The sequence below is a fragment of the Rana temporaria genome, chromosome 1 (genome assembly GCF_905171775.1).
Source record: "Rana temporaria chromosome 1, aRanTem1.1, whole genome shotgun sequence".
NCBI lineage: Eukaryota > Metazoa > Chordata > Amphibia > Anura > Ranidae > Rana > Rana temporaria.
This window is the reverse complement of record NC_053489.1, coordinates 192,473,974-192,495,742: the sequence shown is the minus strand read 5'-3', so window position 1 is coordinate 192,495,742 and position 21,769 is coordinate 192,473,974. Positions and strand designations below refer to the sequence as shown.

Below are 21,769 nucleotides of genomic sequence, written 5' to 3'. Positions count from 1 at the left end.
CAAAGTTTGATATTGATATTTTTCAGATAAATCACAGGTTTATTTATTACTATTTTTTTTTTTTTGGGGGGGGGGGGGGGTTCTGGCATACATTTTTTGAGAATCGTGAGAGAATCGTGATCTTTAGTCTAAGCAAAAGAACCGTGATTCTCATTTTGACCAGAATCGTGCAGCCCTACTGTGTAGCAGGGGCTTGTCAAGATAAGTCTAATCATTAAAGCAGAGTACACTCAGCATAGTATAGCTAGAGAACTGACCACGGTGTGCCCTCCTGCTTAGCGAGGTAATTTTTTAATAGGAAATCAAGGGGACAAGCAGGATAGCCAGGGATTTCACATGAAGGAGGAAGTGCAAAGAGAACAGGATACTTTCTCATACAAGTTCATGGTACAGCAGGCACATATCGGGGTAGATTTACTAAAGGCAAATCCCCTTTGCACTACAAGTGCAATTGGAAGTGCAGTCGCTGTAGATCTGAAGGGAAGATCTGAAATGAGGGGAAGCTCTGCGGATTTTATCATCCAATCATGTGCAAGCTAAAATGCTATTTTTTATTTTCCTTGCATGTCCCTCTGCAGATCTACAGCAAATGCACTTTCAAGTGCACTTGTAGTGCAAAGTGGATTTGCCTTTAGTAAATGACCCCCATCAGGAGTATGAAGTGCTGGGGTAACAAATGCTTTAATCATATCATAAAGAAATCAGACAAGTTAAAGCATAACTTTTTAACAAAGTGCACATATTTTTTATGGCCAAACTTACTTTCATCCTATGGCAGCAGTCTACTGCTAAGTTTACACCCTTCACCAAAAATCTTATGGAGATAGCCCAATAGAAGGCAATGTGAATCTACTGCATAATAAGTGTAGTCAATGCAGAGGTGACTATTCTTGTGGAGAGAGTAGAGTATTTTAGGTCGGGCATGCAAAAATGATGTGCACTTTGTTTGAAAGTGCATTCATTCTTTAAGTTCTAGATATTCTCAGTGAAAGATTTTGAAAGAAGAGCACAATAATACAAGTGTATTAATACAAAGTACAACTGTTACCAGGCTGTTGGCATTCAAAATGCACATATAAAAAAAAAAGAGTAAATCTTAAAAAAGCTACTACTGACCTCTGCAGATACTGTGGAGAAATGTATCTTCAAAGTTCCCTGTGCACTTTGGGCCAGATCCACGCACCTCTGCGCCGGGCGCAGTGTATCTAGGATACGCTACACTGCCGTAACTTATTTATTTTATTTCGAATCCTCAAAGAATTTGCGCCGTAAGTTACGGCGGCGTAGTGTATCTCTGGCGGCGTAAGGGCGCGGAATTCAAATGGATGTAATGGGGGCGTGTTTTATGTAAATATGTCGTGACCCTACGTAAACAACGTTTTTTTTTAACTGCGCAAATGCGCCGTCCGTGGGGGTATCCCAGTGCGCATGCTCGAAATTAAACCGGAACCAGCCAATGCTTACGACGGTGACGTCATTCTACGCAAATTCCTATTCGCGAACGACTTACGCAAACGACGTAAAAAATTCTAAATTGGACGCGGGAACGACGGCCATACTTAACATTGAGTACGCCTCATAACAGTAGCTTTAACTATACGCCAGAAAAAGCCGAACGCAAACGACGTAAAAACAATGCGCCGGCCGGACGTACGTTTGTGGATCGCCGTAACTAGCTAATTTGCATACTCGACGCGGAATTCGACGGAAACGCCACCTAGCGGCCGCCGAAAAATTGCAGCTTAGATCCGACGGCGTACTAAGACGTACGCCTGTCGAATCTAGCCGAGATGCCGTCGTATCTTGTTTTGAGGATTCAAAACAAAGATACGACGCGGGAAATTTCAAATTACCAATAGATACGCCGGCATAATACCTTTGTGGATCTGGCCCTTTGTGTTTAGCGTGTAGGTTACCAAACCACTACTGGGAGGGGGTAAAACAAGTTATTGAGGCAAAATAAAAGTGTTATTGCTATAAATATAAGGATGAATTATTCTGTAGAATTTTAGCTTCATTTATTATAACTCGCCACTCTTTTTTTATCCTGTAAATCTCTAGTTTCTGGACTTGAAGGAATTGCTTCTATTATTGTTTCATTTCATGAATTCTTAAACAACCAGATCATTTAAAATTCATGGCTGTGTTATAAAGGGATAGGTTTAGTAAAACTACAGGAGAATTAGGGGAGTATAGAATACGTCTGGCACATTGAAAATAAAAAATGATAATGATCTTATTTACAGAAGATGACTACAAAGTCCAAGTCCAGCTTTTGTTCATGAAGTGCTGATTCATAACCTCAGATGTCACTGAGCTTTTGTTTAGCAACTCTGTTTGGCTTGGGAAGGCTGTGTTATGTCTGAAGCCAAGGCTGATACTTTGTCCAAGACTGATACTTATTGTGACACGTCTATGTCTGCCAAATTGAGAAATATGCAAAATAGTTATTTGCCTTTGACTGAGGATGATCATTTAGATGTAGAAGTTATGTGTGCACAGGAACTAGGATGCTAGGGACACTTTCAGTATAATGACACAGGCCAAGCTGCATCTTAAAACTTTATGATCAAAAGTATAAAGGAAAGTAAATCCTTCTTAAAACTGAATCTGTTCCCTTGTCTTGTGCTGAAGCATAGCATTACTTCATAATAGCAAAGTACGGAATGATAAGCTAATGTTGTAATATCACTTGTTAACTTACCCCTGTCCCGCTGATCCCTTATTTTTATGCTCTCTAAAAGGCACCTTTTTTAAAATATTTATATTATTTTATATTTAACGCCATAGTTACATAGTAGGTGAGGTTGAAAAAAGACACAAGTCCATCAAGCCAAACCTTTGTGTGTGATTTTTATGTCAGTATTACATTGTATACTGTATCCCTGTATGTTGTGGTCGTTCAGGTGCTTATCTAATAGTTTTTTTAAATGATCGATACTCCCCGCTGAAACCACCGCCTATGGAAGAGAATTCCACATCCTTACCGCTCTTAGGCCCCGTACACACGTCCGAGAAACTCGACGGGCAAAACGCATCGTTTTGCTCGTCGAGTTCCTTGTGAAGCCGCCGAGGATCTCGGCAAGCCGAAATTTCCCATTGAACAATGAGGAAATAGAGAACATGTTCTCTATTTGGCCCGACGAGATCCTCGTCGGCTTCCTCGGCCAAAAGTGTACACACGACCGGGTTTCTCGGCAGAATACGGCTCCGATCGAGTTTCTGGCTGAATTCTGCCGAGAAACTCGGTCGTGTGTACGGGGCCTTACAGTAAATGCTCTATGCAGTTTGAGGTTAAACCGCTTTTCTTTTAATTTTAGTGAATGGCCGCCTGTCTTATTAAATTCCCTTTCGCAGAAAATATTTCTCTCTATTGTGGGGTCACCAGTACGGTATTTTTACATTGAAATTATATTCACTCTCAAGCGTCTCTTCTCCAGACAGAATAAGTTCAGTGCTCGCAACCTTCCTTCATAACTAATGTCCTCCAGTCTCTTTATTAGTTTTTTTCCCCTTTTTTCGGACTCTCTCCAGTTCCAGCACATCCTTCCTGAGGACTGGTGCCCAGAACTAGGCAGCATACTCCAGGTGCAGCCGGACCAGAGTCTTGTAGAGTGGGAGAATTATCGTTTTATCTCTGGAGTTAATTACCTTTTTAATGCATGCCAATATTCTGTTTGCTTTTCTTGCAGCAGCTTGCCATTGCCGAGCATGTCATCTACTAGGACCCCCAGGTCCTTTTTTATGCTAGATTCCCCCAGAGTTTCTGCCCCCGGTGAGTATATTGCATTCATACACTTTTATAGATGTCCAAGGGCAGAAAAAAATTAAGGACTATACTCGGAAGTACATGGCATGGAACTCATAGGATGGGTTATACATGTATATTTATTTCCAAGGGCAGAAAACGATGATGGGCTAAAATCAGAAGTGAATGACGTGGAACACAAATACAAGATAGAAGAATGGAAGCACATAGATAGATTATATGCCTTTTGACCTAGTTTCAGCTAGGCTATCAGAGAGATCGAGAGAAACTGACCTTGGTAGGTCTGCCCAAAAAAGGCAGGCAGAGGACTAGGAACACTGTTGCCTGTGGACTCCATGCATCTGATCTTTCTCTCATTACTGACCTACTATGTCTTTGTGTGGAGGCAGCCATCATATAGAAACATTGAAATATAGAAAAGTGATGACAGAAAAAGACTAATTAGTCCATCACGTCTTCCCATTTTTTTTTTTTTATGTAAATTGTTTTGTCTGAGTATTGATCTATGTTTGTCCCAAGCATGTGTGAAGCCATTTGCTGTTGACTGTCTCACTACCTCTGCTGGAAGTTTATTCTAATCATTAACTACCCTTTCAGTAAAATAATACTTTCTAAGATTAGTTTTGAATGTTTCTCCAGTTAGTTTGAGGTCATGTCCCAGTGTTCTTGATTTTGGTTTCATATTGAAAAAACTGTCCTCCTGAACCTTATTCACCCCCTTGATGTATTTAAAGGTTTCAATCATGTCTCACACTTCCCTTCTTTCCTCCAGACTGTACATATTAAGTTCCTGGAGTTGCTCTTGATATGTTTTATCCCCCAGACCCTTCACCATTTTTGTTACTTGTCTCTGGGCTCGTACTATCTTATAAATAGTTTTCTGCAAGTGAGGTCTCCAGAACTCGACACAGTATTCTAAATGAGGTCTCACTAAAGATCTGCATAGGGTAATGAGAACCTACTTCCTCCTGCTTGTGATCCCTCTAGTGATGCATCCTAGAATTCTATTCGCTTTCCCCACTGCCTGGTCACATGGTTTGCTCATATAAAATAAGTACCCCCATCTTGGTGGAGTCAGGGCTTTGTTTCCTAAAGTCTCCAGAAAGAAAGACAGTGAGCAATATTCCAAATATCACTACAGATCCTACACTAAATATTTACAGCTCTGAGGCTGAAGGGACATACAGTCACCCTTACATATCGTCTGAAGAAATTTATTGCAAAATGTACCTTTTCTGTGTACTGATTGGGCACAAATAACACTCCTAGATGTTTCCTATAATAAAGCAAATCTTATTTTTTTTGTTATCTTTTTTTTTTTAAAGTGTATTTTGTGCGTGTACTCGAGAGAGGAGCCGGACTGCAGGAGTTGGGAGTAGGCAGGCCTCCCCCAGAGGCAATCTGCCACCTTTCTCCATGCCCCGGGTGGCAATGGCGGGTGTGTGAGGGGGTCCTCCCACACATCCCGCCCTACCTGCTCTGCTTTGAAGCCCAACGGGGCAGAGGGACTCCCTATAAGGGAGTGAGAGGATTAGCCCGCTCAACCAGCCCTGTTAGTCCTTCGCCTCTCTTTTTAGAGACCGCGTGGTCAAAGTGCCTGATGTTAACCCAATTTCGAGTGCGTGTAAGTGTGGTGGTTTTTGTGGGAGGGGGGTGGTCGTACTAAGCGCAGGCTTACCTCGCATAGCACACCCACCGGGAGCCGGGCTGATACCACCAAACTCAATTCACATGTAGCCGAGACCGGGATCCGAACCCCTAGCTGCAGAGGTGAATGGCTTGTCAGCGCAGTGCCAATCGCGTTGAGCCACCGCAGCTCCCTCTTATTTTTTTTTTATTCAGTACACTTTACATGTAAAAATAAAGTCCAGGTGACACAGCAAATTTCTGTGTAAACCACTTCCCTATGCATATTAGCTCATGTTGACCAATCCCTGTATTGTAATAGAAACTGTAATACATAGGTCTACACATTTTATGTCTTCCTGCAAAAAACTTTTAATTACAGAATGATGGCAAAATAGAACTTGGTGCTATCATTTTTTTCTTTTTTTTTTTTATACATGCATTCTTCTATCGCTCTTCACTATATCAATGCTGGAAAATAGATAAAAAATGTTTGGACATAGTTGTTGAATCTTCTTATCTTTAATCCTTTGTTACTAGATTTTTGCATTTAACCATAAGAATGATAATTTTAGTAGTCTTACCATACCCGACCTATGCCTATAAATCTCCTATGTATCATCAAGAATCACACATCAACACATTCACTCCAACCAATTCCTGGTCATATCTTGTTTGACTTTTTGCTAAGATTTGGAAGCTCAATTCTGTTGTTTTTTTTGTTTGTATTCTGGAGATGTATTTTATCATGAATTATTTATATTTCTCCACAGCGACGGAGAGCCGTGGGATAATAGACAGTGTACAGAGGTTTTCCTTGCTTCCAACCTACCTACCAGTGACTTACACTATTCATCAGAGTGATGTTTTCTTCTTCCTAAAGGAAGCCAACCAGGATATCATGAGAAATTCCAGCCTGCAGACACGAGTTGAGTCTTTTCTCATTTATAAAGCCAAAAAACAACCTGTCATGAATGCCACATATGGACCATTTTTTGTTGAACAAGAAGTGCCACAAGATTTACTTTTTATTCCCAATAATTTTGGATTTACAGACAAATTTACATTTAATTGGAAGATCAAAGCATATATCTTGAAGGATAAAATTTTTCAGACTAAACCCAAAGTTCAGATATTGTTTTATATTGTGGGGAGAGACTGGGATGATTACAGCACTGCAGAGAGACTTCCATGTGTTAAGGTGTTTGCTTTTCGGGAAACTAGGGAAGTAAAGGGCACTTGCAAATTGACAAGTGATATAGGGTTGTGTGTTGCTGAACTGGAGCTGCTTGCAGGCTGGTTTGATCCACCTACAGTTGTCGCCGGCCATAAAAGAATGTTAGAGCAAACTGATGGTAGCCCTGTGGAATTGTACTATGCCATTCAGCCAAGTGATGAGAAGGGAGAGTGTGTGAAGGAAGACACCAAGAAAAGTACCAGTCGGTCATTTCACAGTTACATGGATGATACTGGTCCACCGTTACAGAGAATTGGAAGTGTTTATCTTTATCAAGCCCTCAGTAGGAACTCTTCCATTGAAGTACAGATTGATGGTAATTTGGCTATCCGATCCTTATCACGGAATATGAGAATTGGAGATATTCTAACATATTTTGTGTTTGCCTCTAAAAATTTTACACAAGCCAAATTCAAACTAAGGTAAGCTGTTACAATATCATTTATCTCTTGATCTAAAGCATTAATTGGTGGATGGTGGTGGTCAGGGGGGTAACATTTCTAAAGCTTATGGTAATTGCATTCTAAGGCTGGTAATGCTTTGTAAATAGTTGTGTAAAAATACATTTATTATCAATAGTATTTAGTGACTCTTGCTCTAAAACAACACATTTAGAATTATTAAAATATTAATATTATTATTATGTACTTTAGTGTATAGCAAATATTCTAGCTTACACTAGGGGTATTCCTAAATTATTAATACAAACCTTTTTTTAATCTATTACTGATATTACTGAAATGTCTAATATTTCTTAGAATATTCAATGTGACATATGAGCATAAATGTGTTATATACAATTTATTTATAATTAAATACATATTGACACAAAGGAAAACCAAGTGCTAAAAAAAACTATAGTGGGCCATATAGAGAAGTATGTTACAGAAGACCATCAAAGTCTTTCGTAATACGTGTGGTATACGTAGGTGTTCCATTTCAAAGCACTTTTTTCATAGAACATCTCAACATGGTAATGGAAAAAAATAAACAAAAGAGGGTGCAGTCTAAAGCCGAGTCCACATGGGCCGAATGTTGGGCGGCATTCGGTCGGTTCAATAGAAATGTTTCGGCCTGTTTGTACAGCAGCCGGCCTGACAAAACCAGCCTCTCAGCCAGCTTCTGTCATTAAAGGGTCATGACCTAAAAAGGTCTGCCGAATTTATCTCGATCAGTGATCTGGCTGGAGTGTTCTGTCAAGGGGACCGTCCCCCTTTCAGAACAAAATAGCACAGCAGGGGAGATTGCTGTACTAACATTGGTGGGTTGAAAAAAAAATGAGATTAAGTGTAGTAATGAAAGCACATTTATTAAATTAAAAGACAAATGGCAACTCACAGTGTTATAAATCAGAAACAAATGTCAAAAGAGTACATTCCAATCCTGATGCCAGTAAAGTGGTGCAGGACCAGGACCACCAGTGGAACTGACAGCCAAGGAAGCTCAGAGAATGACATCACAGAATAGCGTTCACAGGGGGCTGGCTATAAATTTGAAAGCCTTACAGCTTTTTTGTCAAGCCTGTCTCTCCTCTGCTGAAAATTTCTTAAATATACATGAGGACTGCACATCCCAGCTGAACCATGCTTAAGAAATGCATTGAAATACACAAGATAAAAGCAAGAAAAGGCATATGATCTATCTTTAACACATGGGCAACTAACTAAAAATAAACATTTCTTTATAAATATATGTGCATTTTTGCTAAATGGGATACTTTAAAGTAGTGGTCTCCAAACTGCGGCCCAAGAGCCTGATGCGGTCCTTCGCTTGCCTTTATCCGGCCCTTGGAGCTCTATCCCTCCCAATGATACAAGACACTATTCTGCCATCTGACACCGACAATGGATCACCATTTCTCCCACTGACACCACTAATGGGGCACTTTTCCTCCCTATGATGCCAGCAATGGGGCACTATTCCTCCCCCTAATACCAGATGTTTACTCCCACTGATGCCAGGAAAATTTTCACTCCCACTGGCCAAAGTCCGGCCCTCCTAAAGAATCTGAAGAACAATAAACCGGCCCTTTGTTTAGAATGTTTGGAGACCCCTGCTTTAAAGAAATAAACTATAATACTCAATAGATATATAATAAAATATAAACAGATGATATGACACTAAAATCAGGGTAAAAAGAGTCCTCTTGTGTGTGACTGTATGAAATCATGAAATTATTAATTAACACATATATAAATTGCATAAAATATACAAAAATATTTGAAAATATCTACTAACCTCTTGCCGACCGCCCACCGTAGTTTTACGGCGGCAAGTCGGCTCGGCTGGTCAAAATCACGTAAAATAACGGCTTTGCGGCCCCTGGTTCTGATGCAAGTGCCCGCCGGGCACCCGTGATTGCTCGTGACAGAGCGAGAATCGGGAGCTGTGTGTGTAAACACACAGCTCCCGGTTCTTTCAGGGGGAGAAATGACTGATCGTGTGTTCATACAATGTATAAACAGCGATCTGTCATTTCCCCTAGTCCGTCCCACCCCCCCCTTCAGTTAGACACTATAGGGAACATAAATAACACCTTGATCGCCCCCTAGTGTTAACCCCTTCCCTGCCAGTGACACTTTTTACAGTAATCAATGCATTTTTATAGCACTGATCGCTATAAAAATGTCAATGGTCCCAAAAATGTGTCAAAAGTGTGCGATGTGTACGCCATAAGGTCGCAGTACCGATAAAAATCGCAGATCGCCGCCATTACTAGTAATAAAAACCGCAGAAGTGATCAAAATACCACCAAAAGAAAGCTCTATTTGTGGGGAAAAAAGGACATCAATTTTTTTTGGAAGCCATGTCGCAACACTGCGCAATTGTCAGTTAAAGCGATGCAGTGCTAAATCGTAAAAAGTGGCCCGGTCATTGACCAGCAAAATGGTCCGGGGCTGAAGTGGTTAAAAACAAAAAAAACAAAAAACAGCAGTTAAAAGATAATCACTGATGATACAAGATAAAAAATTACTATATATTCCCTATAAAAATGTTTATCACCATGTTGACTCTATTTCTGTATTTAGGAGGAAACATGGGGTCATATATAAAATTTTAGGGAACGTGTCTTAGTTTTTTATCTTGCACTATTAACGATTATCTTTAAACTGTGTTATTACTATTATTATTATTATTATTATTATTATTATTATTATTATTTCTATTTTAATACATATTTAAATACATTTTCCAAATTTTATACGATTTATACAAGTTGTAAATAGTAATTTCATGATTTCGCATGGTCCTACACAAGTGGACTATTTTTATCCTGATTTTAATATCATATCATCTGTTTATCTTTTATTATCTATCATTTAAAAACTCTATTTTTCATAGTATCCGATACAATAAAAATGCATTTATATTTTTAAAGATTTTTTTTATTTTTAGTTAGTTGCCCATGTGTTCACATATGCCTTCTGTTTTTACCTTCTGTTTTTCTTTGTGTCTCTTAATGATGGTACAGCTGGCAGTTCTTTAGTGTACTTAAGAACATCTTCAATAGAGGAGAGACATTCCTGAAACAGCTTTCACCCAAGATTACCTTTTTCTGTTGCATTGAATTGAATTGTATATAACCAACATTAAAATGAGAAGAGCATTCATGTTACATTACACGTGTCATCTCTTCAATTATATTTTCATTTTGATTATTCATCGCCAAGGCACTCCAGGTGTTGAATCAGCAGATCCATTAGGATTAGGACTACTTTCTAAACAACATTAACCTTGAGGCCTCATACACACGACCAGACATGTCCGATGAAAACGGTCCGCGGACCGTTTTCATCGGACATGTCTGCTGGGATCATTTGGTCTGATGTGTGTACACACCATCAGACCAAATTCCCCACGGACAGAATACGCGGTGACGACGCGGTGACGATGACGCGGCGACGTGCGCGAACCCGGAAGTTCAATGCTTCCACGCATGCGTCGAATCACTTCGACACCATGTGCGGGTTCTCGGGCCAGCGGACATGTTCGATGAGTCGTACTGACCATCGGACATGTCCGACGAACAGGCTTTCAGCGGACAAGTTTCTTAGCATGCTAAGAAACTTTTGTCCGCTGGAAACCTGTCCGCTAGGCCGGAAAACTGTCCGGTAGGCCCTACACACGGTCGGACATGTCCGCGGAAACTGGTCCGACGGACCAGTTTCAGCGGACATGTTCGGTCGTGTGTACAAGGCCTAAGTCTCCACCATGATTCAGCCTAGGCATACATTAATGTCCAACAAAGTCCAACCTAAGGCTACAGCTCCCATTTTTTTATACTGTTTGTGTTACTGTACATTGCGCACCTTTAGATGCTGAGTAGTTTTATTGTAGATTTTAGATATTAGATTTTAGATACTAAACAGTTTTACCTATATAAAACTATACATATGGGCACAAATACAATAAACTATAAAGAAGGCCCTATTTTGAGAAAACTGTTCAAAAGCTAAGAGATAACATACAACTTGGATACCTGCAACATGTTGATTGCTTTAATCCTAGATAGTATTACATGAAATAAAAGTGCAGGTCTCATCTTCACTCTGATTAAACTGCACTCGATTTAATAAAGCATCGGGTTATTTTTAATGGCTAATATTTGATATCCCAAAGCATAAATATTATTATATAACATTGAGTTGTTGCGCAAAGACACAGAAAAAAAATTGATATTGGTATTGATAAGTTAATAATGGCAGGATTATTAATAATATTATTTTTATTGTACAGGATTTATAAAGTGCCAACAGTTTGCACAGTGCTTTACAATATAAAGGGAGACGGTACAGTTGCAAGACAACACAAAAGGGTTAGGAGGACCCTGCTCATAACAGCTTAACATCTACCATGGGGGAGTAAGTGGTACAAAAGGCAATAACTGTGAGGGAAGAATAAAACATTCAGTTCTTAGGAGAAGGCGGGATAGGCTACTCTGAAGAGATGAACTTTTAGGGATCGCCTAAAGGTGGACAGAGTAGAACATAGCTGGGCAGATTGAGGTAGAGAGTTCCAGAGTATGGCTTCAGTGCAAAACATAAATAAACATGACCAAGGTGCTTGTTCTCCCCCAAAAAATTTGTTTTATGATCTAATATGACAAAACATGTTAAAGGGAAAATGGTGTGTGTGTGTGTGTGTGTGTGTGTGGGGGGGGGGGGGGCTTTAATTTGGCACCTTTCATTTAGGGGGTGAGCTTTGGAGGGACCGGAATATTATGATTGTGGTTAAGATTGTGGGGGAATCCAGCAGATTTCAGGCATGGAGTTTGAAGAGTGACTTAGTGATTGATACCTGTGAATATAGTGACCGCATAAAAAATTCTGAGGGCTTTAAGGGCAGGGATTTTGAAGCTATGCCTTACCTTCCAAAGTGAATATGTGAAAAAGTAAAAAAGAAAATCCACACTGTTGAATAATATTTCTGTTAGAAATAAAGTTTGGTTAGACTCTGGTGGGAATAAGCAATCCCAGGGGCATGCATGTCATGCCTTGTATGTACTAAGCTTTTGAGATATGTATCCCTAGATTTAGAGTCTTATGTTTTCTTTTAATGAAGTTTAACTCTCTCTTTTGTACTGAACTTTGTCACCCGCTAAATACATTTCTATTCATCCAATTTTCTAAGCCAGATACCCATGGTTGTAACTTTTGTAAAAACTATGCAGCTTGGTCAAGCCTCTGAATAATTAGTGATTTGTTATATTTACAGGACTATGCAGTGCACTAAAGAGTTATCAGTGTATTGTGCTGCCTCTAGGAAGCTATTACTAACAGAAAGTGAGATACTTTTGTAATATAATAATAAATGTATAACTGGATTAAATTGTCTCTAATTACTTTTGCACTTTAAAGACAATGCTTTATTTTAAGACAGTAGAAAGAAAAACATGACTATACATACAACCTATAAACTTCTTCATTTAAAATATAGGTGTAGATTAATGTATGCACTCTTCAGTATACATTCTGAGTGTAACTTACAAGAGTCTTAATTCAAGAAGCTATAACAAACTTTATTTACTATTACAACTGTTATTTTTAGGAATGCCAACAACTGTTATTTTCATCCAATTCCACAGCCAAATAACAGTTATATGGCTAAAAATAATGATTGTAAATTAATTGTAAATTACAAATGCGCTTTAGCTTAGTGCGGGGGTTTTTGAACTGAAAGTGTCCATACCTTTCTGGGTATGAAAAACAAGTAATGGGAGTATTTAAATTAATTTCTGAATAATTAAAAAATGAAGCAGGGCTTTCTGCATTTTCAAACTGAAGATATTGGGCCAGATCCACATACAACGGCCATTATTGCGCCGGGCGTAGCGTATGTAAGATACACTACGCCGCTGTAACTTACTTTTTTTGTTTCGAATCCTCAACGAATTTGCGCCGTAAGTTACGGCGCGTAGTGCATCTTTTGCGGCGTAAGGGCGCGGAATTCAAATGGAAGTGATGGGGGCATGTTTTATGTTAATACGTTGTGACCCGACGTAAACAACGTTTTTTTGGAACTGTGCATGCGCCGTCCCTGGGGGTATCCCAGTGCGCATGCTCGAAATTAAACCGGAACAAGCCAATGCTTACGACGGTGACGTCATTCTACGCAAATTCCTATTCGCGAACGACTTACGCAAACGACGTAAAAAATTCAAAATTGTACGCGGGAAAGACGGCCATACTTAACATTGAGTACGCCTCATAATAGCAGCTTTAACTATACGCCAGAAAAAGCTGAACTGAAACGACGTAAAAAAATGCGCCGGGCCGACGTACGTTCGTGGATCGCCGTAACTAGCTAATTTGCATACTCACCGCGGATTTTGACGGGAATGCCACCTAGCGGCCACCGAAGAATTGCAGCTTAGATCAGACGTACGCCTGTCGGATCGATCCCAGCGGCCGTTGCATCTTGTTTTGTGGATACAAAACAAAGATACGACGCGGGAAATTTAAAATTACCGTGGCGTATCAGTAGGTACGCCGGCGTAATCCTTTTGTGGATCTGCCCCATTGACTTGATCAGTTAGGAGACGTGTAAGTAACATTGTCAGTATCTGCACCTAGATTCCATTTTTTGATTTACAAAAACTAGAGCAAATATCTTAAATCCGGCCGGCGCAAGGCGGGCCAATTCAAATTGGGCGAGTCCCATTTAAAGTAGACGCGCTCCCGCGCCGGACGTACTGCTCATGCTCCCGACGCAAATTTCCCGACGTGCTTTGCGCGAAGTTACGATGCACCGAGGTTTTGTGAATCGCGACGGGTAAAAAAAAGTTGCGTCGGGAAAAAAAGAGTTGCGCCGGGAAATTTTTTTTTTTTTTTTTAAATTTGACAGCGACACGGGAAAGACGGGTACACTTTTACATGGTGTACTAACTTTACACTTTGTAAAAGGTACCCTATCTTTGCGACGGCAAACTAACACTTACAGCGACTTAACGAAGGGAAAAAGCTTTGTGGATCTCCGTAAGTGCTAATTTGCATACCCGACGCTGGTTTACGACGAGAACTCCCCCCAGCGGCGGCCGCGGTACTGCATCCTAAGATCCGACAGTGTAAGTCCATTACACCTGTCGGATCTTAGGGCTAGCTATGCGTAACTGATTCTATGAATCAGTCGCATAGTTAGAAACAGAGATACGACGGCGTATAAGTAGATACGCCGTCGTATCTCGTTTGTGAATCTAGCCCTTATAACCCAGGTCTATTTCTTTAAAAGGGTGGGAATACATCAGCCAAATTGACAGTGTGTGTTGGAGCTATTAGGGAGAGTGGACAGATCTGTGTTTTTTATTTTCCTTACTTCTCCTTATTTGGGCATTGGAACATGTCCTCTCTGGATGTGCCCAGCTTTCAATGCCATTCCTTCTTAGCCATACAAATAGCGGCCAGAACTGAATCACAAGATTCGCCCCATAGATTTGTGAAACTGTTCTCAAACTGAACCCAAACAGATTTGATGGGATCAGTTTGTGAAACTTCTAGTTTTTGAACATTTTGCAATGTTTTTAAGGTACCGTATATACTCGAGTATAAGCTGAGCTTTTCAGCATATTTTTTTGTGCCGAAAATGCCCCCCTCGGCTTATACTCGAGTCACCTTTTTGCGCCTGATCTCCCGGACTTTGGGGACCTGGTACTGGCCGGCAGTAGGTCCCCTGTACCCCAAACTTGGCACACATGTAGCCCCACTCTTCCTCTACAAGTGTGCACTGGGGAGCACCGATTTTTCAAAACCGGGCACCCCTTCCATAGACTCCTATGTTAAACGTCAGTCTAGTCATGGACACAGTGAGGCATGGGAACAGTGAGGCATGGACACAGTGAGGCATGCACATGGACACAGTGAGGCTAAGTGAGGCACAGTGAGGTATGCAGATGGACACCCTAGGCTTATACTCGAGTCAATATGTTTTCCCAGTTTTTTGTGGTAAAATTAGGTGCCTCGGCTTATATTCGGGTTGGCTTATACTCGAGTATATACGGTAGATAAGGTTTATTGGAACCCTACTCCTCCAAAATGTTTCTTTGTTTTAGGAAGCACATTTGACTAATTTCATTCCCTTTCACAATTTCTGCCTTGTTTTTAAATATCTGATGCAATTCACACTAAAACTTCTTGTAGATCTTAACAGCTCCCTCCCCACACCCTTTTTTAATCAACTTTTTCTTTTGGGCTGCTATTTTACAGTATAAATATCTTATAAGGGATAATGAGCTCCCTACTGTGAAATATGAAGGCATTTACTGTTACTTATGAAGATACAAGCTTTGCATTCAATTATTTTTTGTTTATACCCAAAAAAATAAAAAACAAGAGTATTTTGCGGTGTATTTTTTTCACTGGATCTTTTTGTGTTGATGAGTTTTCAGATCATATGTTTGTCTAATGACAAAACAAATGACACACAGCAATTTTATTTTTGTCTGAATCTGTTGTGAAGTTTTGCCCAAAACTACTAGTTTAGTTCACATTTTGAAGCCTAATAGCACGGCTTATTTTTGTCTTTATATTACAACATTTTAGGCAAGGTTAAAAGTGAACAGTCAGTTAAATGCGAAGTAAAGAGCCTGTTATAAGATCTGACCTTTTGAGACATGGGTCAAGAATTTTTTTTAAGATTCAAGAAATCTGGAGCAGAAATATATTTTCTCATTCTGAATTACATGGCAAAGGTATTATACATGGCTGTGTGACAATTTACACGTGTCACAGAGTTTCTAGTGACATTAGATTAGTTAGCTTCCCATAAGAGTTGTTATTGTATATTTTTAAATAAATGTATAGTATGAGTTCAAAAAAGCTAACTCCTTTGTGTGCAATACATTCAGATGGAATTGCATAGAATTATGGATTATACAGTCAAGGTAATATTAGAGTCATAAATACCACATACTGTAAATATACTGTCCTGCAGATGGGCATTTCAGGATATTGTTTGCAATCCTATGATTTCTTAGTTTAGCCATGTACAGAGAAGACTCCTGCTATGCGTCGCAACCTCGATCATTTACAGTGGAAAGTTTTCTATGAATTGCTGTGTGCTGATACTGAGAGATAAAACAGTCTTTGCACTCAGCAATCATTGCAAAGATCAACATACCATAAATATACTGTCCAGCAGATGGGTATTTCAGGATATTGCTCATAATCTTATGATTTTTTTTAGGAAAAGTTTGATACTCTCACTATGATCAACTTATTGTGGGTCATGGACAGTAGATGACAGATGGGTGGGGATACAGGATGCAACCACTGAACAGTATATCTCTTTATCTCTTTAAATATAAAAAATATATATGCAGCACTATGTGGTACATACTCCCTTGTGCCAATGTTATCTAGGAGGAACAATAATCTATCAGACATATAAAACCGGGAAAGTAGATATCTCTTGGTCAGTCAGTAGTAGATGACTGGTGTAGACTTAAAGGAGTTCTCTGACCTAAAAGTTTTAACCCCCGCTGTGCCCGGGCTGTAAAAAAATAGAAAATAAACTGTCACTTACCTGCCTACGATCCCCCGTTGTTCCGATATCGCCGTCCCGTTCTCCGGTCCCGGGCCCCTTCCGCTTCCTGTGTGTCGGTGACTCATAGTGCGCTCAGCCTATCAGCGGCCGCAGCAATGTCCCGTCGCGGCCACTGATAGGCTGAGCGCACTATGAGTCACCGACACACAGGAAGCGGAAGAGACCGGGACCGGAGAACGGGACGGCGATATCGGAACAACGGGGGATCGTAGGCAGGTAAGTGACAGTTTATTTTCTATTTTTTTACAGCCCGGGCACAGCGGGGGTTAAAACTTTTAGGTCAGAGAACTCCTTTAAGGTGCAAAAAGACATTACAGTGATAACCTGATGCTGAAAAAGTTGGGATCTAAAGTCAACAACCTAATTTACATGTCTACTTTAAAGGTAGCCAAAGACCATATTTCAATATGTTTTAGGGTTTTTTAAAGAGATGCAATATTATTATTATTATTATTATTATACAGGATTTATATAATGCCACTGACCCCAACAATGGGGCGCTATTCCTCCCATTGTCACCAATGATGGAGCTCTATTCCTCAAACTAACACCAACAATGGGGCACTAGTAATCCCACTGACACCAATGATGGTGCACTATTCCTTCCTCTGACACCAATGAAGGGCACTACAAATCCCACTAACACCAATGATGGTGCACCATTCCTTCCTCTGACACCATTGAAGGGGCACTACAAATCCCACTGGAACCAATGATGGTGCACTATTCCTTCCTCTGACACCAATGAAGGGGCACTACAAATCCCACTGACACCAATGATGGTGCACTATTCCTTCCTCTGACACCTTTGAAGGGGCACTACAAATCCCACTGACACCAATGATGGTGCACTATTCCTTCCACTGACACCAACGATGGAGCACGATTTAGCCCACTGACACCATAGCGCCACAATAGGGAGCTATTTCACCCTCTAATACCAAAGATACATTGTTTACTCCCACTGATGCCATGATAATTTTTACTCCTGATGACCACAGTTCGGTCCTCCAAAAGTCTGGAGGATATTTAACTGCGTTCAAAGATATGAGAAATTAGAACTGTTTGTGTGTTATCAGCTTAAAGCGGTGGTTCCCCCTTAAAAACAATTTTCTTTTATTCCACTGCCCCCCCACATTCCATCACGATTAAGGCTATTATTTTTTTTTCCCTGCTGTACATACCTTAGTACAGCATCTTCACCCGTGCATCCGGGTTGCGAGTCCCGCGGGAGTGGGCGTTCCTCACATGCTGTTGATTGACGTTTTGCTCAAAAACGAGCTCCCCCCTGTCGCGTAAGCCGCGTCACGGTTGGCGAAAGGAGCCGAACGGCGAGTCGGCGCTATACTACGCATGCGCATCACCGTTCGGGTCCTTTCGCCAGTCGTGACGCGGCTTACGCGACGGGGGGAGAGCTTGTTTTTGGGCAAAACGTCAATCAACATCATGTGAGGAACGCCCACTCCCGCGGGACTCGCAACCCGGATGCACGGGTGAAGATGCTGTACTAAGGTATGTACAGCAGGGAAAAAAAAATAATAGCCTTAATCGTGATGGAATGTGGGGGGGCAGTGGAATAAAAAAAAAGTTGTTTTTAAGGGGGAACCACCGCTTTAAGCACATTGTGTTTGTTGATTGTTGTCACTTAGATAAGGTTCAGATCACATTTTATGGCAAATTTCGTCAATTTTAAGGGGTTCATATACTTTTTTCATGCCATTGTATTTATGTTTATTATTCTTTAAAATATGTATTCATCCTGTTGTGCTTGCTACATGTAGTGTTTCCTGATTGAATAGAACGTGGATGTTGCCATGGTGATATCCTTACCTCCCTCAGATACTGGAACATTGCACTGATTCTGTATTATCATATGGACTCTTTTATGGCTTCATCCCATTTACGTAATTCTTCAGCTTAACTAGTTAGCCACAATCTACTTATAGTGATTGTTTACTAAAGGAGTAGAATGTATGCCGAGACCAGGGCAACTGTTTCAATTTAATAATCCAATCATGTGCAACAGAATTACTTGTTGCATATGATTGGGCATTCAAAGTGATGAGGCTTAGTGAGCATTGAATTCCTTTAGCAAATCAACCCCACAATGTCAACTGGAAATTATACTTAAAAAATAATTTCAAATGAAAGTGTAGTGGTTTTGTACATAAAGGGGCAGATCCACATACATCTGCGTGGGAGCATCGTATGTGAGATACGCTACGCCGCTGTAACTTGCTTTTCTTTTCTTTGAATCCTGAAAGAATTTGTGCCGTAAGTTACGGCGGCGTAGTGTATCTCTCGCGGCGTAAGGGCGCGGAATTCAAATAGGGTGGGTAGGGGGCGTGTTTCATTTAAATAAAGCGCGTCCCCGCGCCGAACGAACTGCGCATGCCCCGCCCGTCAAAACTCCCAGGGTGCATTGCTCCAAATGACGTCGCAAGGACGTCATTGTTTTCGACGTGAACGTAAATGGCGTCCAGCCCCATTCACGGACGACTTACGCAAACGACGTCAAATTTTCAAAATTATACGCGGGAACGATGGCCATACTTAACATTGAGTACGCCACCAGATAGCAGCTTTAACTATACACCGGAAAAAGCCGAACGGAAACGACGTAAAAAAATGCGACGGCCGCTCGTACGTTCGTGGATCGTCGGAAATAGCTAATTTGCATACTCGATGTGGATTACAACGGGAACGCCACTGAGGAAGTCGAAAAATTGCATCTAAGATGCGAAGGCGTACAAAGACGTACGTCTGTCGGATCTAACCCAGATGCCGTCGTATCTTGTTTTGAGGATTCAAAACAAAGATACGACGCGGGAATTTTGTTTTATTATGTTATTTTTTTTTATATTTTTATTTCTGGCTGACTTTCTGCTTACAATATTTCATATAAATAGTTTGTACATTTCTGTTCAGCTGGCAGTAGCTATTATTGACCACCAACTGCTAATGCTTGCTGTCTGATCTGACTTCTGTACTTTGAGTCATTAACCAGTAAAGATGGGCTAGATACACCTGGGTTCAGTTTAGGTTGGATTTGGCAAACATTACCATGGTTTTAGGTGCCAAATCTGAACCTTATAGAAGTGAATATGAGCTGAATGTTAAAAATGAATGATGATCATTTTCTAGGCTAATACATGTGGGGGCTGGGCACTTCCCTGGGAAAGAAAAAAAGAAGAAAAACTCTGTTTGGTGGGAAGCAGCAATTTTAATAATACAGTTGTGTTTAAAAAATAGTTTTGGCACGATCAGACATACTTTCAATAGCAATACCAAAATGTCACAATTTTAGCGAGACGTTCCAAAAAGTCCTGCAAACAGCATCTTTGGGGCAGGTTGGGAGTGCTGTATTTAGTGTTCCCAAAACGCTCTGCCCATTGGAATGAATGAGTAACGCTTTCAAAACGCCATAAAAGCAATTTGAAAGTGCTGCAAAACTGGACTTTTTACCCTTTTTTGGGGGGGGGGGGTAAAAAGTGTCCTGCTATTGGCCGAAAAACGACTGATGTTCCTGCCTGTTGGTCAAAGCTGTTCATAAGGGAGATGTCTGATAGGACTGTGTCAATATAGAAAATACAGATGGTGCCACTTCTCTGTGCCTATTACAATCCTTATTTAGGATGAGCTCAAGGTTCAGTCTAAACAAAGGTTTGTACTGAACTTTGCCTATTGCATTGATCCAATCACTGAATATTTATGCTCAATTGGAGGGAGCCGAGCATCATGTACAGTAGCTTGCTGGGAATCCCCAGCCATGTAAACTGATATCACTGACCAAATATGGCTACATTAATGATATCACCTGGCAGACTCCACCCCTTTGTTTACATTTGGTGGGCGGAACCGGGAGATGCCATTTGCAGCAAGTATAGTGATGGGATTGGACATGTATATCGGTCACCACGTTTTTTTTTCTTTCGGTGGTTAGCAGTTATCATTCATCAGGATAGTTTTTTTAACCACTTAAGGACCGCCTAACGCTGATATACGTTGGCAGAATGGCACGGCTGGGTACAATCACGTACCTGTAAGTGATTGTTAAATGTCTAGCCGTGGGTCACGGGCGTGCGCCCGCGACCCAGTCCGTAGTTCCGTGACCACGGGACCCTCGGACCCGATCGCCGCCGGAGTCCAGCGATCGGTCACAGGAGCTGAAAAACGGGGAGAGGTGTGTGTAAACACACCTTCCCCGTTCTTCACAGTGGTGCTGTCATCGATCGCCTGTTCCCTGATGTAGGGAAAGACGATCAATGACGTCACACGTCCAGCCCCACCCCCTACAGTTAGAAACACATATGAGGTCACACTGAACCCCTTCAGCGCCCCCTAGTGGTTAACTCCCAAACTGCAATTGTCATTTTCACAGTAAACAATGCATTTTTATAGCATTTTTTGCTGTAAAAATGACAATGGTCCCAAAAATGTGTCAAAATTGTCCGATGTGTCCACCATAATGTCGCAGTCACGAAAAAAAAATCGCTGATCGCCGCCATTAGTAGTAAATAAAATCATTATTAATAAAAAATAAAAAAAATACCCTATTTTGTAAACGCTATAAATTTTGCGCAAACCAATCGATAAACGCGCATTGCGATTTTTTTTACCAAAAATAGGTAGAAGAATATGTATCGGCCTAAACTGAGGAAAAAAAACATTTGTTTTTATATATTTTTGGGGAATATTTATTATAGCAAAAAATAAAAAAATATTGAATTATTTTCAAAATTGTCGCTCTATTTTTGTTTATAGCGCAAAAAATAAAAAACGCAGAGATGATCACATACCACCAAAAAAAAGCTCTATTTTTGGGAAAAAAAGGATGCCAATTTTGTTTGGGAGCCACGTCGCAAGACCGCGCAATTGTCAGTTAAAGCGACCTGTGCCGAATCGCAAAAAGGGGCCTGGTCCTTTACCTGCATATTGGTCTGGGTCTTAAGTGGTTAATAAAGAATTTATCGAAACTTGTGCCTTTATTTACACGTGTACATTTCTTTATTTTAATATATTCTCCAGGGCAGTTCCCAGCCGCCGCCATGCCATTTGTTTAACAATCCCTTGCCTATTTGCCTCAAAAATTGGCATTA

General features: G+C 40.6%; 1 protein-coding gene across 1 annotated transcript in view; it reads left to right on the top strand.

Annotated features, from left to right (window-relative positions):
- TMEM132D (transmembrane protein 132D) overlaps positions 1-21,769 on the top strand; it is a 1,355,124-nt gene that overhangs the window by 384,746 nt on the left and 948,609 nt on the right. Inside the window, exon 2 of the mRNA XM_040347385.1 lies at positions 6,169-7,054. Coding sequence (XP_040203319.1) covers positions 6,169-7,054 — 886 coding nt within the window. The remainder of the gene's footprint in view (positions 1-6,168; positions 7,055-21,769) is intronic.